General features: G+C 43.5%; 2 protein-coding genes across 3 annotated transcripts; one reads left to right on the top strand and one right to left on the bottom strand.

The window, feature by feature from the left end:
* The first annotated feature begins 2,231 nt into the window (after nt 1-2,231).
* VSTM5 (V-set and transmembrane domain containing 5) lies at nt 2,232-15,590 on the top strand. 2 transcript variants are annotated; one of them, XR_010650984.2, is made up of 5 exons: nt 2,232-2,459; nt 5,793-6,122; nt 6,222-6,362; nt 7,931-8,055; nt 10,879-15,590. XR_010650984.2 is itself a non-coding variant. In XM_065832497.2 (4 exons), exons 1-4 carry the CDS (start codon nt 2,375-2,377, stop codon nt 7,972-7,974), a joined length of 600 nt encoding a protein of 199 aa, XP_065688569.1. In that variant the 5' UTR covers nt 2,232-2,374; the 3' UTR covers nt 7,975-8,416. The 2 variants fall into 2 exon arrangements, 1 of the variants encoding a protein (XP_065688569.1); XM_065832497.2 differs by lacking the exon at nt 10,879-15,590 and having other exon boundaries at nt 7,931-8,416.
* MED17 (mediator complex subunit 17) lies at nt 11,555-25,466 on the bottom strand. The gene is made up of 12 exons (XM_065832482.2): nt 25,220-25,466; nt 24,467-24,633; nt 23,927-24,146; nt 22,482-22,618; nt 22,297-22,381; nt 20,320-20,472; nt 19,350-19,480; nt 17,992-18,176; nt 17,241-17,378; nt 16,053-16,170; nt 14,669-14,828; nt 11,555-13,056 (listed from the first exon to the last, which is right to left on the bottom strand). The coding sequence occupies exons 1-12, from the start codon at nt 25,449-25,451 to the stop codon at nt 12,851-12,853; spliced, it is 1,932 nt and encodes a 643-aa protein (XP_065688554.1). The 5' UTR covers nt 25,452-25,466; the 3' UTR covers nt 11,555-12,850.
* Between the last annotated feature and the right edge of the window lie 87 nt (nt 25,467-25,553).

Below are 25,553 nucleotides of genomic sequence, written 5' to 3'. Positions count from 1 at the left end.
CTGGGGCAAGCCCAACTACAACCCCATCCCCCTTCGAGCCTAGTTTAAAGCTCTCCAAATGAGCCCAGCTAATACCTGCCCCAGCATCCTTTTGCCTCTGCGAGATAAGCCTTTCCTGCATAACACTGTCCGGACTGGAGTCTTATAAAACCAGCCATTATCAAAAAAACCAAAGCCCTGCCTGTAGCACCAGTCTTGGAGCCAACCATTTAGAGATTGAATTTTCCCATTCCACCCCACATCGTCACTTGAAGGGGGAAGGAGTGAAGAGAAGATCACTTGAGCCCCTGAATCTTTTACCATCCTTCCCAAGACCTTGAAGTCATTCTTCATTCCCCTCAGACTACGGGAAGCAACTTCCTCCCCATCTGTCTGGAAGACCAGCAGTGGGTAGTAGTCTGTCGGGTGCACCAGTCTGGGGAGCTCTCTAGCAATATCCTTGATCCGGGCTCCAGGTAGACTACAGACTTCCCTAAGATGAGGGTCAACCCTGCATATTGGGCCCTCTGTTCCTTTCAGAACGGAATTTCCTATTACAATCACCCTTCTATCTTTCTTATCAGAGGTAGTCTTCAGTTGTGTAGTCAACCGCCTCTTCCTATGTGATCTTGTAGGCAGGCTTGGCACCACCTCCTCACCTACCTCTTCTTCAAGATCCAGGGCCTCAAACCTATTACGGAGGGGCACCTGGGGAGGCAAATCAGGCAGGGAGGGGGGCTGCCCGTGATGGCGAACTGGAATAAGCTTCCAACCCTCATCTTCTTTTAGGTCATTTACCTCTGCCCGACAGCGACAAGGGTGGGGTTGTCTCAGGACCTCCGCCTCTGTCCGGGAGGGCAGGAGGTCCACCTCCTTTTCGGGGGTACCTCCCTGGGGCCTTTCCGACCGGCACGTAAGGGTGTTACTCCACCAGTTGATCTCCCTTTCGCACTCCCTGATGGACCTCAGCATCTCAACCTCCTCCTTAAGCTTCACAACCATGTCGAGCAGATCTTGCACCTGCTCACACCTCACACAAGTAGAGTGCTGGCCTCCCTCCTCCGGCAGCAGCAGGCTCTGGCACTCCTTGCAGCCGGAGACCTGAACAGCCACCGTTTGGGACAGAACTTCAGTCTGCGTTGCCACAGTCTTTTTGAGACATGCTCTCCTTCTGGAGGCGACCATGGTCACCAGCGGTCTGGGACGCTGGCAATAAGTCGGTGGGAATGACAAACAACAAGTGCTCTCTGCACCCCGCTGCGCTAGCTGCCACACCCGCTGCGCTAGCTAGTTGCTCCTCTCTGCACCTGGTGGGCAGCGACTAGTCGCTCCCCTCCCAAAGGTTTTTTCAAGGCAAGGGGAGGAGGTGTGGTCGCCGTCACCGTGGGAACGCCCCCCGCCACGTCAGCTGCTCTCTCGCAATGGCTACCGGGGCTTCGGGGGGATCAGGACCGCCGGGAGTCACGCTGTCCCTGTACGTTTCCCTCTGGGCTTTCTAATCTCGGCTAAACCTCGTAGTCGACTGAACCTCGCCGGCTCTGGCTCTCGCTGCGCTGGCTCCGATCAGCACCAGCCAGCTTTGTTTAACTCTTTCCCCACCCTGGGGGTGCATATTGCTTCTGTAGCATTTGCCCCTGAGCAAGGATGAATTTTCAGGACTGGGGCACTTGGATGTTTTCTAATCACATTTCCCCCTAACTCACACTGTCCAAAAGAAAAACAAGCATTTCTAGGGACGTCCTCTGGAAGACGTTGGAAGGAAGAGATGAACACACAGTGCTTGTGCTGGGTACGGTGGGATGGGAACCAGGCTCATTTTCCAGCGTGGTCATCTGAGATGACCCTGGGGACACAGAGATGCTGCTGCCCAGCCCCGCCATCTCACCCGCAACATCGCCAGACTCCTCGGGGCGACAAAGTTCTTTTTAACACCCCGACGGGAAATTTCCCTTGCAGATGGGTGTTTCCTTAGCCATCATACACACACACACACACACACACACGCAAAAAGCATCCTTGATGGAGTGTCCCCAGCCCTGGCCACGGCTCGCCCCCGCGCTGGGAAGCGGCACAGTGGGCAGGGCGCCCCCCCCGCCGCCCATTAGCGCCCATTTCCTGGCTGGGGCGATGGCAGCCGGCCGGGCAGCGCTTTCCCTTCCTCAGCCAATTGCATCCTCAATCCGTATCGGAGGATCGCGGGGTGTGAGGCGTGGGAGAGCTCGGGGGCCGGTGCGGCGGGCGTCGGGGGGAGCAGCGACCGGCGCGGCGGCAGGAGGGGGAGGAAGAGGAGGGAGAAGAGCGAGGAAGAGGCCCGGGGCGGGCAGCCCCCGGGGTCGGGCCGCGCTGGCCGGCCCAGCCGCTTAAATGCAAGCCCTGGGGCACCGGCTTCTCTCTGATGAGACCGCTCCAGGGCTGCCGAGGACGGGGCGTCGTCGTGGGGACCGTCACCCTCTGCCTGGCCGCCGGGTGGGCTCTGCAGAGTAAGTGTGCGACTCCGGCCCTTTCTCTCCTCCGCTTCCTCCCCCGGCTCTTTCCTCCTCCTCTTCCTCGCCGCGCTACCCCCGGCATGCGGCGAAAGCCCTGCCTGACCCGGCGGGAGCCCGGAGACCTGCGGGAGGGGCTGGGGACGGGAGGTAAGGGGGCTCGGGCAGTCACCGCTGCGCTCCGGAGGCTGCAAACGGTCTGGTAAGGCTCTGATGAAGCGGGGGAGCGGAGCGGGGCTAGCCCAGGGCTGCAGCCCGCCCGGGGAGCTGCGGCCGCGGGGGGACGAGCCCCCCAGCCGCTCCGGCGGGGACAGCCCCGAGCAGCCGCCTCCCCGCGGCTTTGCCAGTGACGGCGGGAACAAGCATGGAGGAGGAAATAAATTCCTTTTAACCAGCCCGAAGGGCTTCAGCTCATGCTAGGGAAGCGCAGCGGCGAAGAGGGAATCACGGAATCATAGAACAGTTTGGATGAGAAGGGACTTTCAAAGGTCATCCAGTCCAAGCCCCCTGCAGGAAGATCTTCAAACAGATCGGGTTGCTCAGAGCCCCGTTCCGCCCGGCCTTGAACGTTTCCAGGGATGGGGCATCTACCACCTCTCTGGCAAACGTTCCAGTACTTTACCGCCCTCGTTGCAAAAAATTTCTTCCTCATGTATCTCCCTTGCTTCAGTTTAAAACCGTTACCCCTTCTCCTGTTGTAACAGTCCCTGCTAAAAAGTCTGTCCCCATCTTTCTTACCGGCCCCTTTTAAGTACTGAAAGGTACTTAAGGGAAGGTGGATTTTAACCCAGCGCCCCGCGGGGGTGCGGGGGGACAGGGCAGCACACGGAGAGCCGGCCAGTCCTCTGCAAGTGACAGCCGAAGTAGGCTGCAGCCCCCCCATGCCTGGGAATTGAGGTGGGCAGTGCCACCGGGGGAGTTCGTTTGGACACGTTCCGCTGTCTCCTTCATCATCCAGGTGACACTGAAGGGTGAAGAAACTCTGCCCTGAGTGGTAGAGCTCCAATTTGGAGCTGTCCCCCCATTTTAGAAAGCCTGCTTGGAGGCTCCTCACTGCCAGCCCTTTTCCACTCATTGCCCAGCACGCTGCAGGCCCGGCTGTGTTGCTACAGCAGCTTTGACTCTCAGCCAGGTGAATACTTTGGAGTGCAGCAGCAGCGTGCCAGGGACAGCAAACTTGCTGCACTTTGAGCAGCACCAGTACCCTCCTCTGTGCATGTTGTACTGGGTGTGAAGGATCTGGTTTTGCAATCAGCAGTGCACGATGGCCTTGCACTGTGCTGCAGGTGGGTGTAATGTTTGCTCTCAAGGCTCATGCAGCTCTGTTTAGATTAGACCGCTTCAGGTGATCTGGGCAGACTGTGTATTAACCATATTTTTGAATGGTTATTGCATTGGCTTTTTTGGCTTTGTGTGCTGGGTAGGGACAGAACACATTTGCAAATAATTTAATAGAAGTATTATTAGTTTTTTTACATTTACCTTGCAATCGTATATTTTAAAAAAAGCCATACCCTTATCAAAACATAAAAGGGCCACTGAGTGGTGAGACACTCAGTTCCTGTCTAGTCAGAAACAGAGCAAAAGGCCTTTAAATAAACATGGAGCAGAAAACAATTAGAACAATTTGCAGCGATTATCAGAGGTTCGCGTCTGTTCTGTTTCTCCAGCTGGCACAAACCCATTTCACAGCCCTGGTTAGTCTCTCCTGCACACAGGCTGGAGGGCAGAGCACAGCATTGCTGAGGATGTGCTGGGCTGCCCGGAAAGCATCATGTGCCTGCCAGGCAACACGAGCATGACAAGATACTCAGGGAATGGGGATCCCAGGGCTCTTATCTGGGCAAAAGCTGAGATCTCATCTGCTTAAGAGATAGAGTCTGGGGCTTTCTCCTGTGCCGATCCCATAGGTGTGGGCCTGGGAATCACACTGGCTTCTTGAGCTTCCCAGCCTCACCTTGACCAGCAGTTTCTGAATTCTGCTACAGCATGCAAATAGAGTGAAGTCGGCTTGTAATTCATTTACCCATCGTTCCCCACTTGTGGTTGCTTTGAGGTTTTGCTGGCCAGAGGGGGTTTCTTATTTTTTAATAAGGTTTTTTAAAAGATGTTTTTTTTCCCTTGGAGATTTTTTTCTTTGCTTTTTTTAAACCATTTTTTTCCCTGAAGTCTGCAGAACCTGCAGGGGCATCCCCAGGGGTCCAGCTTTGCGCTCCTGCCGTGTAGCTGAGGGTCTCGTCCTCCCTCCCTGCTGTGTTAGAGACACGTGCAGCTCAGCATTATTTCTTCAGTTCTGCTATTGCATTCAGACTGTTAGCACAGTATGAGAGGAGAGCGGGTGAGCTGCCCCAAGCCAAACCAGGAAAAGGCATTCACCGGTGAGGCTTACTCTGTGCTTTATCTGCCTTTTTGCCTGGTTTGATTTTTGCGGGTAGATAACAGGATTTCAGTCTCTAGCCAAGTGTCTCAAACGTGCCACTAATTATTAAAAAAAAAAAAAAAGTATGCCAATTGAAACTTGGATGATTGGTGTTTATCCAAATCTTCATGCAGAAATTATTGCAGTTACACATTAAACTACATGGTCAGTTCAGTCTCACAGTGTTATGAACAACCCTGTGATCACATCAGTGGGAACTGGGTGAGAATTAAATATTCTTTCATGTGCATTTTTTCCTGGAAATCATCAGGAACATGAAGTCCCTGACTTTGCATGAAACTGGGCACCTTTGATTACATGCAGTGTGTCTGCACTGGCATATAACCTGCTGCCTTTACGAAGCTGCTGTCTCAAACATTGATTACACATCCTGAGAATATTACAAAGTCCTTGCCAAGTCTTCACATACTAAAGCCTTCTACAGTACTTGCTTTCAGGAGATGGTAATTAGTTTAGTAGGTTACCTTGACCATGGTGATTAAACTTTCCACTAAAATGCAGGATTTTAAAGGAAGGCCAGTTACTGATGAATACAAAAGCGTTGCTCAGAGTTTTCAGAAAATGTTACACTCCCTTCCCCCAAAAGATTTGTCCAAAGTCTGTCCTCATGGGTATTAAAATGCAGAAAGACATATAATTACTTGTCCTGGATAGTGACAGTGTTTCTCCTGCCTATCACTGATTAAAAATGTGTATTTACCCTTTAATTTAAGTATGTATATTGTTTTTATGGTCAGCAGAAGGAAAGAGAAACTGCAGAGCATAATCCATCCTCTCCTAAATCAGACCACTGTGACGGGTAGGATGAATCACGCCCCAGAGGTCCCATCCTGCCCAGTTCAGTTGGTTCAGCATCACCTCCACACTCATCACCCTCCTTTGTCTTTCAGCTCCCGGAGGAGTGACATTAGTTGTGCCACAACCCAACATCAACGCAACAGTGGCACAAAACATCCTCCTCTCAGTTGAATACTCTTGCAGAGGCGTCGCCACCATTGAGTGGAAGCATGTGTCCAGCTGGGGCACCACCAAAATCGTTGAGTGGAAAAGTGGGAATTATATCAACATATCCACGGTCTACAAGGACAGAGTGACCACTTTTGAAAATGGCTCAATACAGCTTCTGAACGTGGGCGTGAGAGATGCCGGCTACTATTTTATTACTGTAACTGAGGAGCATGGAACCAACACCTACGGCACCATCATAGTCAACGTTTATGGTACAAACTAGATTAGAGTTCTTGGCTTTACCTTGTCTTTCGACATTAATCTGCTCATAATCAATTTCATAATATTATTTTTTTCTGTCATCCCTGCAGAGATCATCTATGAAGATTTACATTTTGTAGCAGTTCTCTTTGCATTTCTCGCCGCAGTATCTGCCATTTTGATCTGCTTCATGTGGCTGTGTAATAAATCTCTGCATCTGTTTCAGAAAAAGACAACACACAAACTAACAGGTATCTTGCTAAGAATGCAGTCAAGGTATAGGGTTTTCAAGTCTGAATTTTGAGCCTAAAATTCACTTGTGATTTGGGCCATAAAGGTGCTAAGCAGGGACACCGCGAAACAAGTCTGGAAGGGCTAAGTTCAGTTACCCTGTTCAACTCTTTACTAGCTGAGACAACAGAATAATAAGTGTTGAGTTGCAGAACGATCCACAGGACATCTACCTTATACATTTTACATCGAAACTGCAAAACACTTCCCAACATTGCTAACTGTAAAACTTAGGGAAAAGAAGCCAGAGCTGCAATAACCCCCATCAGAAGGCAGGAGACAAAGTCAAGAGCATCAGCAATGCTCTGGGGGTCCACACCAGAGGTACCTCCTACGGAAAAATACTCAAATGGCCCTTGGGAGTGGTCCCCACCTCATTTCACGGAGGACTGCACCCTTCCTCCTCCTCTCAAATCCTCTTTCATCTGTCCTCACGTTTGATCCTGTTGCAGACTCCAACAAACACTGGCTAATACCAAAACCAGACTCCTAAAACACACCAAATACACCAGGCTTGAGAAGATCAAGGGAAGACAAGGGCTGCACCAAAGGGAACGTTCACATACTAGAGAAGCAGTTTCCCAGCCACAGCCAGGGATATTGAGCCCAGGCAGCAAGACAAGGTCCCACACTGCAGGTTTGGGCTCAAGCTCTGGGCACATGCTTGGGATGGGACATTTCTTTTACCACTTCAAAACATATCAGGCATTTGCCTCCCTTCTTTGTAAGTGCAGATCCACTAGTGGCTTCTTGTCTGGTAGGTAAAAGGTCTGTGTTTCTTCTCTAATAAGCACCATTTACGCGGTTACACTACAACAAGCAGCGTCAGTACCAGTATTTGACTAGACCAACACAGACACTCAAGAATTAAGCCTCATGGCCCAGACTTTGTGTCAACTCTGCAAAACCTGGTATGAGATTAATCTGGCTCGAGCTGTCTTGTCATTTCTGCCGCTTACCTGCCGCTCTAAGCGCCACTGCTGTTTGCATGGTGCACACACTGCTCACAAACTTCTGTAGCTACTGAAAATTTCCCTGTCACACCAGAATACGCAGGCTTTGGTTTGGATAAAACTTCCTCCAGTTAAAGCCAATCTTCTTCCAGAGCCGAATCAAATACAGTTAATTGGCAGAGTTCGGGAAAACCACCATTCTGGAAACTTGCTTTGTCGTCTCCCAAAACATGATCCGAAAGCAGAGACCTAACTTCTGCTCCCATTCCACTTTAGAAGGGCCCTCCTTTCAGAAGCCACAAAGAGAGGTATAAGAACAGGCCCTATGGACTTTCGTTTTCATAGTCTTTAGTCTTGTACTGGAAGAAACCAGTGTCGCTTTAAAGATTGTGAGGGACTCTTTCTGCAGTTAAATGTTTTGAAAATACATATTTAAAACCTAACTGTATATGAGTAAGCTTGAGCTAATATTAAAAAGTTCAAAAAGTCTCGGCTATTAAGACAGCATTGTTAATTTTGGAATGCTGGCCTTCCAATCCATTTGCCAATCAATAATAATATCCTTTTATTTGCAGCAAGTACAACAGAAGAGATTGAGTTGGACACCATTGAGTGTTAGCCAAGGACTGTCTCATAACAAAAGTAACAATTCTACCTCAGGAAAAAGTATTGGCAAAGAAAGCGAGAAGAAACCTAAAAGGTAAAATGTTTGTGGCTACTGTAGAAACATCCTGACTTGCAACCTAATAGACATTAAATCAGCAGTGCCTCATGCAGCTGTTCTGACCTGTGAAGTTTTCGGTCAAAAAAGAGTATGCTTTCATGCTGAGCACAAACACATTTTTGTGACTAATTAATAAAATCTACAGCCTCTACCACACTTAAAACCAACCAATCAACCAACCTTCAAAGGTCAGCCCATGAAGGAAATGATAATGGTCTTGAAGGACACCTGTATATTGGCTACAGCAAGTCTCCTATTACAGCCAGAGCTGCCATTAGCATCCTTCAACATAATAAATGTAATGTCTAATTACAGTATATTAAAAAATTAATTGCAAGGATTGGATCCTGTTTATTGTGCCTGTGCTGCTAGTTTGGGGTGCAAGGCATTTCCTGAAGCCCTGGAGACAAACTGTAATACTTCATGAGACAAAACTGACTTTGAAACAGCACCGAGCCGGTCAAAGTTCCCCCACTTGTGTTTCCAATTGTTTACACTGCCCTGGGGTATTAAGACACATCTTATGACATTACTAGAGAAGGCTGTTAAACAAGGAACCATGCACAGGCACTGAAGAGGACATCGTCTGTAATGATTAGAGAGTTCAGATAAAATACTGACACATCACACCAGTGGGGCGGCAAAATACTAAACAGTTTCACTGTGAAAGATGTCAAGTCCTTTGCAAACTTAGGCCACTGACAAATAGTCTATCTGAGAAGAAAAGCTAAAACAGCGTTACTTAGAAATTCAGTATTTACAAATACAGTCCTGAAATTGCTCTTGTTGAGGAGCCACCTTTGCTTTCCTGTGTTGCAAGAAAACATGAAATGATCAAACTAATGTTTTCTTGAATCTGCATACTCACTTACGTTTTCCACCTGGAGATCTGCTGGGTGGAAAAACATTTGCTGTTATGAGTGAGAAAGCACCAAACTGACAGCTTCAAATTACCCTGTTTTGATTTTGTAACCAGAAGAATTCTGCAGCATGAAATAAACTTTGAAAACGTAAGAGACCACGGCCCAGTCTGTGTCTGCAGACTGAGCCCAGCTGCTGCTACCGCCTCTCTCACACTTCAGCTCCCTTGTTTGCAAAAGCCTCTTACGGTTCAGGCTGACAGAGCTTTGCCCCCGGCCAGGGACTATGATGCTCAGGTGCTATGGGTTAGATTTGGAAAAACAGAGGATTTCTTACCAAGTGCGTAACAATGCAGATAGGTGCCAAACAGGGTTTTTCCAAAGCACCTTGTACACAATCCCTTTAAAAAGCCATCCCTGGACTGAACTGGCCATTTGTAGTATAAACAGCCTCACCTACTTGTAAATTTGGGTACCAGATTCAGCTGGTTGCTCCTTCCTGCATGTGGCAGAACAGATCAAATAAGGTGAGAAGCTAAAAAAAAAAATAATAATCCTACTCATCTTGGCAAAGTAACAATTTCTTCTCATTCCTCAATTTAAGTATACATTACCAGTCTTCAGTATCTTTGGGTCAGCTAAGCTTTGACAACACAGAAGTCATAAGTGCATCTGTTTTAATCACCAAACTTCAAGTACTTTGAAAAGTATCCATATAGCATATGGAAAACATATTAATACAACAGATATTAATAATATAACATCTATATTTTTTCTGTTTACCATTCCAGATTTTTTTTCAGTGTCTAAATCTTAGACCTTGATTGTGATGTTACTCATTAGGCTTAGCTGAGTATATAGCAGGTGCTCTGCCAGACGTATTTAGGAAGTACGGAAAGTGCAGCTTATATGTAACACCATTATTATTATCTGCTAACAATGACTTGAATGCTCTGACTGCCAAAGCCAAGAAATGCACAGAGGCATGAGTGACATTTGAACACATTGCTGCAAATTTGGAGATGACTTACACTTTTAGACTACAGTATTTGAAGGCTGAGATGAAAATAGGAAATGACCACTTAAAATTCTTCAATTTAAGATGCACTATAACAGCAGTAAGAGGTTCCCAGCTCACACAGTTCTGCCTTGCTCAGCAAGTTCAGGCACCTGTCCTTGGGTACTGATGCTGGTGCCAACCTTGCTCTTAGGCAGCAATATCCTAGAAGAACAACAGAGATTCAAATAACATTCAGTGAGGACATAGAGTACACTTAGCCTATGTACAGTTTCCTTGTAGATGGTTCCTCACTCACAATTTTACACAGAATTTAACATGCTCACTCTACATAGGTAGGATCGCCTACAAAATATTCACATTTTATTAAACTGATGCTTGTCGATAATAATATGTGATTCTATATTTACTATATTATGAACAATAATAATGATTATTAATAATTATTAATGTCAATAATATTTGATACACTGAATGTGAGGCTGTCTGTAGCAGTTTCTTACAACACTGGAGGTACATGAAGTATATAAAGTCTTACAGCAAGCTGTTAAAGTAGAAGTTTAGCAACTAATAGCTATTCTTACTCCAGTTGTGAACTCTATGCAGAACAGCAGCAAATTTAATATGGAGAGCATTCCAAGTGATCAAAGGGATAAAGGTATTTTGCATTTAAACTTTAATTAAAGAGAGATCCAAGTTCACAAGATTGCTTTGGCAATCAATTGTAAAGGTCTTAATCATCCACTAGTGTCTTCATTTCATGTTCAAAGATGCACTACCAAGGATTTCAAGATGGTCCCCCTGTTAAAAGCCTCATCTGTCTGGTTTCCATTAAAATTAGGAATCCCTGTGTATTCAACACTAAAAGACAAACTCTCCAGGTCCCTAATCTTTGTTTGTGTTGTGTGTGTTTGTTTGCAGCTTGGCCTGGAAGTCTTGAGAAATGTCTTCACGGCTCATGTGCAGCACTTGCACTTCTGCAACACCAGAGATGTCCTCTTGCATCCCTTGTTTCTATTCAGTAGGAGACAAATCCTGCAACTCTGAGATCTTAATAGCTCCACGGTGACCCTATTACTTGGTAACAAAGAGCTTGTTTGACAAAAAGGACATCACTACATGCAGACCTGTCAACTGAGATTAAGAACAGTGAAGTGTAAAGACATTTAAGTTTCATCTGCTAATTATTCCTAAGAGATTTGTTGTGCTGCCAAGAGTCAAAACAGCCTCATACAATCAGAGGCACAAACAGGTGGATCAGGCTGTTGGCTGAACAAGGAACAAACCCCGCTCTGCTGCCAACCTAGAGAGCCTGCTGGCCAAGCAACACGCGGTGCATGCAATTCACCCCTCTTTTAAGAAGATCAAGAGCCTATTTTCAACTAGTATTTCTTCATTTTCAGAAGTTGTCTTAGGTAACTCATCAGAACCTGAAAGGAAAACTCTTTCTGTCTCATAGTTCAGTTGCACAGAAGCAGGTACTTCAAGGAACTGTAATAACAAGACGTTCTGCGCTGGCAAACACCAACAGAACTAAGTACAATAGCTGCTTTGGATACACACTGAGGAGCAGCTTGCCACAAGCAGTTGCTTAATATAGATTTCCTACAACTGCTCTTTATTGCTCAACAATTCAGCAAAATAACAACTGTCACCGTACAAATATGACGTTCAATTCAAATATATTCTATGTGCAAGAAGTTCTTACAGATATATACACACACCTCATAACACAAAGTATGGACATAAGTCTGAATCAGCTCATACAGACAGGTTTCAAAAATTGCTTTAGCAATCATCAAACAAAAGAAAAGCTTTGTGCAACACTTTTCTAGAAGCTTCAAGAAGGCTACAATGGTAACCAAAAGAAGACAAAAGCATGACTCTTTTGCTTTAGAAGTACTCTAAAGAGCTGACCTTCAGGAGGGTATTATTCTTTTCCCTAATTGACAATCAGTGACAGTGCATGGAAAAAAAAAAAGGAGAAAAGAAGAACAGCGTAAGTGTGGAGATCCAAGATCTACTGTGTAAGTTACCTGCTTCTATCCAGACATTAATTTGCACAAGTCACCCACAAATTGTCAGATTTTTGCAAGCAAAGACCCTTTCCTCTACATGTTTGCAAACAATAAGGACAGAAGACACAAGCAAAGTTAACTGATACCACAGAGGCTCATCTATAGCCATCAGAGAGGAAAGATGTTTGCCACAAGCTGTGACATGGTAACACTTTCAATTTAAACAAATTGCTAAGTAAATAGGTCTCTCAAAAAGAAATGGGTCACCCAGAAGCCACATCAACATACAAACTCCAAGTCAAGAATGTCCCACAGTGAAGATTGTTCCTTAAGTATTGTTTGGCCTTAATTCTTGACAAGGGAGCTCTGCTTTTTCTCTGTCCCACTGCTTATTGAACAAGTCCATCAGCTCCCACAAGGATACCCATTCCCTGCAGTATAAGCTGCCAAAGGGCTTATCGATAGCACCACTCAATTCTCATCGTTTTCATCTTCCAGAAAAACCTGCAAAGATCCATTGAGAAAAAAGTAGGGGCGTGAGGGGAAAGGGAATGACTCTGAGCAGACACCTTTCATGTGGCAAAGGACTACTGAATTTAATTTTATAAAAGAAAAGTACATTACTTACTCAGCTATGTTACTCTACATAGAACAATCTGCAAAGATCCAGCTGAAAGAAGCTTTTCCCAAAAGTTGTAATTTATATGTAATTGAAAAAGTTTTATTACAAACACTACAAGGGACATGTATCTGTACAGGAAATAAGTTTGGTTTCGCTTTCTTGTACTGCCCCATAGGTTTCCTTTGCTGCACAGACAGTGATCATTTGCAGCGCAGTGATGGGTCAAAGGCCGCACGGAGAGGCTGACGGATTATTAGCAGGGAGTTAGGGCGGCCATGAGGAGTTCCATTTTGTACACAAAGTTACGTCCTTCCATTTTATTCCACTGCACTTCCTTGAACGGCCCTCGAAGGTGATTCCACTTGTTGTCTTGCAGTACGTCGCCTTTGGGGAGATCCTTGCACTGACTCCGTGGAAACTGAACCATAACTTTGCTGCCACTTTCCGGACCATTACGTACTGCGATGAACAGAGAGGTTTATGAGCATTTTTACACTGTAAGAACCCCTCATATTAAATATCCTTCCTTATGCATCCTATATACATTACTCCTACTCAATTCCAAACATGCTGAAAGCAAACATGGGAAATTATATTTTTTTTTAAAAAAAAGCTTTTTCTCTTTGAATTTTCTGTCTCTCGTCTCCCATTTCTTTATTACTTTGCTGCCTTAGCACTGCATGTTCTTGCTTAAAGCAAATGAGAGAAACATTCTCTAGTGATGCCAAGAAGGTGGTTTTTTTTCTGATTCTTGTCTTGGATGTATTCCCCACCAGGATCTTGAAAAACATGATCAAAAAGATATTGTTTCTAATGGATTTCACTCAAATGGACAGGAATAAAGTCACTCAGGATTGTTGTTGCTTTTAATCACAAAATTCTACAAGATTGGTGGAGGTGTGGTGGTGTTCTACTGGCTTGGGTAGGTTTTTGTGTTTTGATGCTGGGTGGTGGTGGTCTGTGTTTGTTTCTTTAAAATAAGCAGTTAGTGAGCTAACACTTAGCCTTCCTCTCACCTACCAAGCTACTGTTCTACAAAGAGATAACTGTCAAGCGGAATGAACACAATTTCTCCTTCATAAATTGATGCTGACTATTCCCCATTACCTTCCTCTCCTTACTATGTTTGGAAACTGTTTCTGGGACTGGTTTTTGGCCTCATATTCCCAGTAATTGCAATGAGGCTGACCAGACTGTAGTTCCCCAGATTCTCCTTGAAGACAGGATGTGATATTTGCCTTCTTCCAGTCCTCAGGAATCCTTCCTGATCACCATGACCGTTCAAAGGTGATCAAGAGTGGCCTTACAATGACATCAATCAGCTCCCTGAGCACTCCTGGATACATCCCACCCGGTCCTGTGAACTTGTGTATGTCTAAGTCCATTCAAAGGTTCTCCAACTCCATCCTCTGCTCCAGAGGGTAAATCGTCTTTGGGCCAAAATTTCCCCTGGGTCTCAGGGACATGGGATTCCTGAAGGTCAGTCCTAAGACCAAAGCAAAGGCAGCACCAAGTACCTTGGCCTTCCCCATGTCTTGTGCTACCAGGTCCTCTCCCCATTTAAAGGCAGGCCCACATTTGCCTTAAGTCTTCCTTTTGCTGCTGACATATCTGTTGAAGCTCTTCTTGTTGCCCTCTATATCCATGATACATCAACCAGCTCTCTTGGACCCATCTTCTCTCCATCCCATGGAATGGTATCCCACAGGATTCTTCCAAGAAGGTCCCTGGAGAGACCAAACTCTGTTCTGGTTAAGTTCAGAGTTGTGATCCTGCTGTTTGCCTTCCCTTCTCTTAGAATCTTGATGGTTTCTGTAATCTGTTTTTTCTATGCTAATTCTAGTATTTTAAAGCCTATGTAAATTAAATCAGGTTTGGCTTACTGGGCAAAGTATTGCTTCTATTTAGGTGTCAATGCTATACACAAAGAGATTGTTTCTAGAATATTTTGCCCAAAACTGAAATTATTCTATAGAAGTCTAGAGACTATCTCAGAAAGAGACTTACAAAGTCTCTAAAATTTGTTTAAGAATGTTAAGGTTTTCCATACATTCACAATAGAAAACAGTACCTGAAATGGCATAGTCTCCATTTGGTGATGCCACAGTTATTGCTGAAGCATTGCCAATACTCTCCACCGGCCCCAGGCCAACGTGATTACTGAAACTCAGCACATGCCATCCCATAACCTTCGCAAGCTGCTGAACTGCATGTACTTGGTGCTGTGACATCTGAAAAACAACAGGCGATTCATCTTCTCTTCAGTATTTGCACACCACAGAAAAAAAACTGCTTACTGGTTTTACCAAGCTTTTTTTCTTCTGCTATACAGCAGTCATTTATAAAACTGACTTTGTCTTATAAATTCTCTAGTTTCAGAGGAACTTGTTTTATAAAATATATATGCTACATAAGTGCTAGTAGAGCTTTTTGTGTTATTTGCATTTAGACTAGTTCCTTTGCGCACTGAGAAGACCACTGTATTAAGCAAACTATGCAGTTAGATTATTCAGGTCTCAAGAACTAATTCAAGTGATGCAAACAGGATTTTGAAATAATACTTTGTCTGAATGGAAATAAGACTTCTGCTGTAAAATATATAAAAGCTGTGAGAGTATTATCATAGCAAACTCAGGAAAAAAGTTGAGGTTCTCAGATGCACAATCATCTCCATTAATGCTCACGTGTAAGCATAGAGCTTTAACTGCTTAAAAGTTTAAATGCTAATGCTTTTCTGTATCACAAACTTGTAACAAGGAAGTATCTGGCACTGTTCAGAAGTTCTCTGTGAACAAGTCTGAAAACATTTCACCAGAAAGAGATACCCTCAGCAGAACCTGCTTCAACTTGTTTTCTGTGTTGTGGAGTTTCATGTAACTGCAACAGGGCAACCACTGTTATTAAATACTTGTATTTTGAGTATTTATAATGCACATTAGGGAGACTGTCACTTCTGAATAAAACCAGCGCCTTGCTCTAAGCAATTAAGAAAACACAGTTCATTCAAATATCAGCTGATTTTGTAACGGCTGATGCAAAGTGAACATTAACAAGACAATGTTGAAACAGCAGCAATTGTGGGCTCATTAAGACCTCTACTCTAGACAGGACCTGGTTACAGTAAGTTTCATACACTGAATACCTTACTGTCTGCTATGACTCTCACTGACTTGTTCTGAAGTAAGCAAAAATCTTAGTACTCCCATAATTGTTACCATACAGAAATGTATTTTAAGTGGGAGGGAAAATATTACTACTGACCTTAGTAAAAACTGGAAACTGACAGTTGCTAAAGTCATCATACAAACACAGTGAAAAATTCAGTGATCCACCTTCCTATTTTCAATATCTGTATTTAAAGTTTTCTCACATTTTATACACAGGTAAAGGTGAGATTCCAACTTCTTATGTTTCCCAAACACCACAAGAAAGGGAAGAATAATGTATGAGGCTACCTGAGATAAAAGGAAATCCTGCAGTTCTTGCTCTTGATGGGACAATGTAATAACTCTTCCATCTCTGTGCACAACCCTGATCTGTTCAACTCCGATGTTCAGTTGTAGTTGAATGGATCTTAGAAGACAAGATACATATTTATTCCAAATGCATTACAACACTTAGGAAAACAAGAAACTAAGTACACAGAATCCATTCATTGGCAAGAACTCTAAGATGAGGATGGTGCAAAGCCTATAGAATATGACAGCAATTCTGAACATTTCCACTTCATCACTCAGTGCAACAGCTCCCCCCACACTGCAGGGGACACGCTCTGTGACATGTTCCCAGACCTGGGCCACTGCTTCTTCAGGTCAAGGAGCCTCCTGAGGCATCTCACAGGTCCCTGCCTGCCACTGTGCCCAAGTGTCCTTCCAGAGGTGCAGAAGAAAATGCTCAGGGCCTGTTCTATCCTACAGCCCAGACTTGGGGAGCACACAGAATCACAGCATAGAATCAAAATCATTTCAGTTGGAAGAGACCCTCAGGATCTTCAAGTTCAACTGTAACCTAACGAACTCTAGCACTAAACAATGTCCCATGTGCTCTGGAACTGAGACTGCAAATCACACCAGTGACACAGCCAGAGAGGACTGCTCAAAATGGAAAAAACAACTGGGTCATCCACAGTCAACGCAGTTGATAATCCACTGTTGGTCAGCACGTGGACATTCATTTCTGGAACATGAAATCTCTTATTTTGATGACAAGGTGCATAACTAAGAGTATGAATTACATGAGTCCCACATTTCAGTACCTATGCAAGCAAGCTAGGGCTGCACACTAGCTCTCCGTGACCAGACTGGAAGTTTAGAACCCAGCATATACAAAGATACTTTATATTCAATTATCTCTATCCAAACTAAATCTCCCCTGAAACAGCCACTTTCACCTTCAATTCCTTATTTGAAAGAAAACTATGATAGTTAACTACTTACTAAGTTTCTTCATTAAAATGTAAAGTGGGGGGAAGAGTTTTCTTAGGGTGGCTGTTCCCCCAACAACTCAGAAACACTCACACACAAATAATGGGCTCCTACTTGTCTGTCTGAAGAGAACCTAAACCTGTGAAACACAACCCAAACACACTCTGCCGTTGCTGCACGCTTCTACAACTAGGAAGATGCATGCATTTTCATACTTACTTGCATATTTGTTCGTATCCTTGAGAAGTTATTAGAACTTTGACACTGGATTCATAAACATCATTTATATTGGACCAGTGAGCCTGAATCTGAGGATCCTCAATACGACTCGCCAGACTGTCAATGGTTCGAGCAGTTCTAGAAGACAAAGACATATTCCATGCACAATAATCTAGACAGTTTGTGCTACTATCTTGTTTAAAGAAAATTAGTAGGTTATTAATTTGGGGGGAGGGGTGTTGTTTGTTTGTGGTTGTGTTTTTTGTGGGGTTTTTTGGGTTTGTGTGTGTGGCGTACACACAAATCAATGGAACAGTGTGGATCAATGTTCTATTTCAGCACCGTCCTGCTGCTAATGAAGCACGCTTGCTTAGTCTGTACATTTCACATACATTCTGAAGTACTATCAAAGAGGTATTCAGTATCAGCTACTGCACAGCAAAGAATAGTAAAAAAGATTTATGCAGTTTAAGAAAAGTAAGGACAATTAGCAGCAGCCTGTGTTGTAACTGTCACAGAGATCTCAAAGAAATCTGTTGTGGTTTGTTTTGTTTTTTTTTTTTTTTTTTTTTTTACTAGCTGAGTGTTGCTCATATTTCATATGTTGTTGCTTCTTAGTACTTAAAAATAAAGACTATTTTAACAGTGAAGGAAGAAGTAGCTATTTTTAAGAACACTGAAAAAAGATCAATTGTATTCTACATAATAGTACATTTTATTGTAACTTTAATAAGAATAGCTTGTGACCTACCTGCGCCTCAAAAAGATATGTTTTGCCTGCTTTATTATCTTTTCCAGAAGTCCTTCATTTGACTGTAAAGAACTGATATCATTTTTATCAAAAGCCTGGGGTCCTGCAAGTCTCATTCTCTTATGGCCAAAAGGGGCACTAGCTGGATGCGGCATCACTGTTGAGCTCAGGGTTTGCTTGTGACACTGCGACAAACAACAAATGTTATAAAGGGAAGTGGTCAAATGTTTTTTTCAAGAAATAATACATATACTACAATATGCTGCTTTACATCAGGTTTTTTGAGCGTACATACTTGCAAAAAGCTCAACTTTTTTGCTTTATAAACTTGACAGCACTATAAAGCCAGCTTTACACTTTTACTTTGGCTCCCCTGTTTATGAGGTTCTTGCAAACCTCACAGAAAGTGATTTTTTAAAAAAGGTGCTAGCTAACAAAAAACTGGTAGTATAGCAGTAGTTCCTACTAATAAGTCTGCCTTGTATACATGTCTGGAGACAGAATGGTCAAACAAAAAAAAAAAGGAAACATTTGAGAGAAAAAAAGATTTGGCAACTTGTTTAAAGTCAAGAAAGGAAGTTCACAACAGAGCTGAGCACTGAGCCAAAGCTTCATGAGACCTATTTCAGTGTTTAAAACACTGGACTATTCCACACGACTGCATGAGTTGCAGAGCCATGCTCTAAGGCACGGGTGTCAAATTCATGTTCACTGGGGGCCACATCAGCCTCACAATTGCTTTCAAAGGGTCAAATATAATTTTAGGACTGTATAAATGTAACTACTCCTACATTTAGTTTGACACCCCTGCTCTACGGAGATAAACAGTCCCTAGAACATGGTTTCACAATTGCTTGGGTATGTAAAATTGTGCTCCTTTCCCAAACAGACGCAACCTCAACCTTCTACCTCAGGTCCTTCTGCTTGAGTATATGAGAATCTAAAACACTGAAGCAGAGAAGTGGACATCCAAACAAATGAATTTACTATGGTAACTGATTGTTCTTTCTTTATGGGATACAGTCTGAACAGATGCTCACTTAAAGTATTTGACCAGCACTAATTAGACGCAAAGGAAAAAGGGAGACTGATGAGCTGTGGTGGAAAAAGCTTGCCCAGCTTTTCTGATGTGAGCAGTCAGGCCTGAGGTTAAACGCAGAACTAGCGCTCCATGAAAGCATTAACTGGAATTCTCCAACCACCTATACAGGTTACAACCCCACAGCAGGTTGCCTTATGCACATGGACAGAGCGCAGCTGGCCTCTGGTGGCACTTGGCTGGTACAACAGTGCTGCACACTGTGGCAGACTAAACAAAAACCCAAAAACTCTTCAGTATTTGACTGTAAATGCATTACCTCTCTGATAAGTTGATGCAAATTATGTTCCAGGACATAGAGATGATCCTCTGGATTCTGTTTTTCAGAAGCAGCCTTCTGTGATTTTTTGTCATTGGAAGAGTGGCACAGAGAAATAGACAACTGCAAACCTGTATGAAGCAGATTACAAACAAAATGAGAACACTATTTTCAAGAAGGCTACTGAGAACTGCTTTTCTTCACGTTTTATAGACGGTAGTCTTACAACCAGTATTCCCTGTATCAGAGAAAAACCAAAGAATGATGTTGGAGAGCACAGCACCAAAGGCAAGTAAGACTTTCTACTCACTGAAGTGTCGATGGGCCAAATATTAAACTCACTAGGTGCATTTCACACCAATTTCTGTAACACTCCTACACAAAAAAAAAGTCCCCAGGACCCCATTCCTTTCCCAAAGAAATAATGATTTACCATCATATAAATTTTAAGCAATTCAGAAACATTGTTCACATGATGTAATCAGTTGTGTACCCCCTGTAAGAACAGAGGATTCACCAGCCGATTCTGAGCCTCCCTCTTGCCATTTAATTACCCTCACTGAAGATTACTGGCCCCCATTCTTCTGAAAACCCAGTAACTCAAGTCTTAAATTTCACCTGCTTGCAAACCAGAAGCAATGACTTATGCACAGCTCGAAACCGCGATGTGTACGTGGCATTACAGTTGATGGCTTTAGGTGCTACTGATAAAAAAAACAATCACAAAGAAAACCAATCCAAAATCCACACAATAAAATATGAACAAATTAGAAACCAAAGTGCAGCAGTTGAATGTTTCTATAATTAGCAAGCAAAATTCAAATTCTGGGAAACTCTGGTTTTCAAAACCTTTGAAAAACAAGAGTGTTTGTTTTCAAGAAGATAGTCTTAAAAAAAATCGCATCAATCAGAACCTCAGTTCATGTTTAAGAAATAGTCATAGGTTAAGAAGTCTTAACAAGTTTCCTACCTGGAAAAGGTTGTGAGATTATCTGATTTTTCACAACAATGTGAGGAATTTGTGATTTAATTTGAACAGCCTCTCGTGACAGCTGGGCAAAAATTTCTTTACATAAAAGAACATTCTGTGCAGTCTCCAACTTTGTCTGCCAGTGCGGAGAACCTGAAAATATAAATCAACATTTGCAGGAGGAAAAAGTAAAGAGAAGCTACGTTTTTGTTCAGATCCCCGATACCGTACAGTAGCTACAAGTAATCACTAAGATAAGACAATCAGTATCTTCTATCCAAATAAAGTCTTTCAGAATTTTATCCCAGTTAAGCAAGCACTTTAAGATAACACTAATGTATTTTACTTAGATTTTACATAAGTAAATTGTGAACTGCTGCTCTCTTCTGGAACTGCCTATTGTACTCCCAGGCTTTTTGTGAACTCTGCTAATGAACCTCTGCTGCTTCAGTCATGATCTACTTCCAGTGATACTTCGAGCTTTATTAAAGTCACTCTACAAATGTCCTGGTTTTGGTTAAAACAAGACCAATTCTCTGTTAGTGGATTTTCCTTTCAGTTAGGTTCTTCTAAGTAACTGCATTTTTCTGAAGTTGGCTGCATGTTTTTAGACAGTATTCACCCATGGAGCTGATAATGCCCAACGTTTGCATTTTTACTGAGCTAACGGTAGGAATGGTGTGCAGAAGAGGCCCAGGTTTATCTTTAATTGCTATAGCAGCCAAGGTCATGGTCAGACCTCTTATGCCCCCTAAGTGAGGGGGTCGTACTTGCAGAGAGGGTTGGACAGAACCGGTGACCCAAACTGACCAGCAAGGTATTCCATGCCATACATGTCATACGTGGTTTAAAAGCTGGGACATCACAAAGGTCTCACTCTCTTTGTCCATGGCTGGTGTCTGAAGAGGACCCTGCCTGTTCTCCTCCCTGGAACCCTGACCCTGGTTCCAGTCTGTGCATCCATGAATCCAGCTCCTGTCTACTGTGGAGTCCAGTTCATGGCTTCTTGGTGGCTGCCCTGCAGGTGACTTGCTACTCTGGGAAATTCCACATTGGTTTTGTATATTATATTTGTATATTTTGTATATTATTAGTAAAGTTGGGTTTTTTTTAGCTTTCCATCTTGCAAGTCTCTCTCCCTTCTCCTCTTTTCCCCTTTCCTTAGCGGGGAGAGGGAGGCTAACAGAAAACATCTGCCAGACTTTATTGTTGCCTTGCAATAAACAGTGACAACAATGAACCACCAAATAATATTAAATTCATGTATGTGCTTTCACAGGATTTATAGGTCAAAAATTCTTGGAAGATTATGGTCTGAGTAAGTACATGAGCTCTACACTGTACCCTGGATACCATATGAAACATCTACATAGAACAGCATCCTGTCCGTGTTCAAGACAGAGCAAGGATCTGTGTCACAGACCACCGTGAAATAAAATCCTGTCAATTCTTTTTCATCTTAAAGGATAAAGGATGAACTTTTAATCCCAAAGGTTTACAGCTTCACATATTGGCAACTATCAAATGAATCAATAGTGTCTGCCAGGTGAGCTGTTGGTAATTAAGGCACATACTGTCAGCAGAGTTTCAGATCCAGAGAAAACATATGAGCCATGGAAACAAGTGATGCATTTTGGGCAAAATGAAGAGTGAACAGTCAGTTCAGTTGAACTCATGGGATGCAACTGGCTGAAACACAATACACTGGTTTGCTTTCAGTTATGTGCACTAACTTTTAGCGACTAACAAAAGGTGTGTGAAAATACTTAAAATACAATCCTAGTAACTTTGTTTCAAAAACTGATTAAACACATATGAAAACCCGAAGGAGTGTGCTTTGAAAGTACTGTGTTTCCAAAGTGCATGCAGCCTCTGAACAGAAGATTTCTTCACTCCTCTTTCAAGCTATGTGCTAAAATTTTCACATGCAAACCCATTTGTTAAGAACGTGCTCAAAAAACATATAGCTAGCTATACCTGGTTTTGATTTTGGCATGGGTCTTTTAAAGAGATTGACTGTCCCAAGGTCACCAATGTCCGGAGCTTGTTTCTGAATAGAAACCTAAACAAAAGAGAATGTTATTTGATGTTTGTTCTTTGTTGCAAGCATACTAACATCAAAACAAAACCCACGCTATATTATTAAAGTTACTCTGTCAAACCTTGATATAGGCTGATCCCTCTAAATCACTTGGAATTTGAACATCCAAAGGACAGTAATCCTCAGGTATCTTTTTATCCAGGTCAATGTCTGTATTTTTTATCACCTCAAATGTGCCATGATGAAGAAAAAGGGAGCCTAACAAAGGAAAAACAGATACACATACTGTACATAAACCATCTTCTGCAAACAATGCTCACACTTGTTTTGCAAGAATATGTATTTCTAAGTCTCCAAAAACAGCTAAATTAGAAAGCTCATTTCAGCATATCAACATCTCAGTCCTCCAGTGTGTGATGTGGAAGTTAGCAAGTAGTACTGAACAATTATGGCAGAAAACCAACAGTGTTTCTAAATGGTGCCAGTAGGTGCAGCGAAGGAAATATAAAAAGGTATTTCGTTAAAACAAGAAAAAGTTAACTGCCCAGTTTTGCAAGCAAGTAGTTTAAGGTGCAACACCCCTACTGAGTTAAAGGAATGCTAATGATGTTTGGTTCAGTCTTAAAACTACAACAATGTTCTGTCTGTAAAATACAACTGTACAGCCAGTCATTCAGATGGGACAGATAAAAGCAGTTGCCCACATCTGTCCCAGTGTATCCTTCTGACATCCAGGGCACTGTTCATCTAGTTTAGGATAAATCATCTAAAGAGACACATCCTGGGCTACAACTACAATTTCTTAATCAGCACAAGATGAATAACCCTAAATTTGTCCTTCCCCCGCTTCACTGATGACAACAGAACCACAAAATAGCCAGTTCAAATGCCTGCTTTGTATCTACAGCTTAAGTTTTGTGAGATCCTGTATTCACTCTTTCACTCCCTAACTGGTTCTAGAACTCTGGGCTGGTTGCCCTCTCTTGCTGTAATCCGCAAAATGATGCAAATTCTCAGCATTATCTCTCACAAGTGTAGGAATAACACGTAGAATAAACCTATCTTCAACAACGCTCTTTAGTCATGCACTTTAGTTTTAGTTCATCCTCTGAGGAGCAGAGAATTAAACACAATGATCCTCATGAGTCCCTTCCAACTTGAGATATTCTATGATTTGATGATCTTTGCTCAGAGGAAAATGCAACATACTCCTTAATATTTTAAAAGGTTTTACAGACCAAATGTAGGTAAGAGCCAAAGATTTACAAGCTCTACATGTCAACTGATCAATTCCATTGTCAATGCAGAATTGTTTCTGTAAAGCAATCTTTACTAGAATCCCACAGTTAGCCTTTAAAATCACTTTCAAGGTTGAGAATTAGCATGATATTTTTCCTGATAATAAAAGAGGCTTCCTCCTTTTATAATCCTATCTCATAATTACAATGAATTTTTATTATATTATTATTAGAGCTATTCCATCTGTTCTTCCAGTTACATAAAAAAAAAAAAAAATCATAACACATAAATACCCATTCTTGAAAAAAACAGGACCCTACTGTTTACCTGCACTTCTGTAGCTCAGATCACCAAGAATTTTGTCTCCTACTTTTCTCAGCTTCCAGTGTTGTCTCAGTCTTAGCAGTTCAGAGTTGAAGTCTCTTTGTCGCTTATTTTCCTGGTTTTCCGCAACTGATTTGGATAATCTCTCCGCACCTTTCAAGAGAATTTGAGCTGCTCCAGCTAATGACTTCTTTTTTGAAATCAACTGTAGAAACTGAGGATTCTAGTAACAAAAATCAAAAGAGAAAAAGATAGTTGTATCTTAATTCTCAAACAAAACAATTATTTGTGGAATCTAATTGACAGTGACTGATAACTTTTGCTGGATGTTCAGTAACTTATTTAGAATTACTTTCACACCAGCATTATATAGCCACAAGCAGCATTTTTACTTAGAGCTCCAGCAAAGGGGTCTTTGGTACCAGCCTCACCTACCAGTCTCAGCCTCACCCCAACCCATAAAGGACCATATCTGCACATCACAAGGAACGTTTTACTAAATCATGTATGTACCACACATGAAAAACATTCAGTGAAATATACCTGTTTTGGAGGAATAGGATCCTGCATAACTGGGTCTAGAGTCATGAACTTTTTATCCTTCACAATGCTAAGAACATCATACAAGACACACATCTCAGTCAAGGCACTTCTTAAGTTGTTCCTCACTGAATCCCAAGGCCAGAGGGATGGCTGAAACTTTACCAACCCTAAAAATAGGACAAAAGAATGGGAAAAAAAAAAAAAGATTGTAGAAAGTAATGGTGTAAAGCTCATTTTTAAGCCACAGAGAGACGACAGAACAGTTTGGGTTGGAAGGGACCTTCAAAGCTCATACAGTTCAACCCCCTGCCATGAGCAGGGACATCTTCACCCAGATCAGGTTGCTCAGAGCCCCGTCCAGCCTGGCCTTGAATGTCTCCAGGGATGGGGCATCCACCACCTCTCTGGGCAACCTGGGACAGGGTTTCACCACCTCGTTCTAAAAAGTTTCCTCCTCATGTCTGGCTCGAATCTCCCCTCCTTCAGGTTAAAACCATTACCCCTTGTCCTATTGCAACAGGCCCTGCTAAAAAGTCACAATGGCCTGAAATACAACATAATTGTGTAATATCTGGATCAACTCTTTTCCAGTTTACCACTGTAATTCACTCGGTCATGAAAATCCCGGCCTGATCCATGGCCAGTCGTGGGAATCCGCGGGGGAGGGTTCTCCAGGCCCAGGCGCCCGTGGGGCTGCAGGCCGGGCAGCCCCGCATCCAGTGGGCCCGGGCTTGGGGCCCAGCTGCCCCTCACCTTCCTCATCCTCCGCCTCGCCCGGCTCGGCCCAGGCGCGGCCCGCCGAACCCGGCTCGTCCTCCTCGGAGCCGGAGCCCTGGCTGAAGTCGATGCGCTGCGCCAGGCGGGCCAGGTTCTGGGACATGGAGAGCGGCTGCAAGTAGGTCTCGCTGCCATCCAGCCCCACCTCCTGCACCTGCTTCTCGCACGCCGACTCGATGCTGATGCGCACGGCCGGCGCTCCCGCCATCTTGCTGCGCCCTCCACCCCCACTACGGGTGCCGGGCGGAGGCGAGGCGGTGAGAGAAGGGGCGGGGCCAGGGGCGGGGCTGGCTCCGGAGGCGCTCGAGAG

Source organism: Patagioenas fasciata, chromosome 1 (genome assembly GCF_037038585.1).
Source record: "Patagioenas fasciata isolate bPatFas1 chromosome 1, bPatFas1.hap1, whole genome shotgun sequence".
Lineage (NCBI taxonomy): Eukaryota > Metazoa > Chordata > Aves > Columbiformes > Columbidae > Patagioenas > Patagioenas fasciata.
Note: the sequence above shows the minus strand (reverse complement) of the source record. Positions and strands in the feature narration are given on the sequence as shown.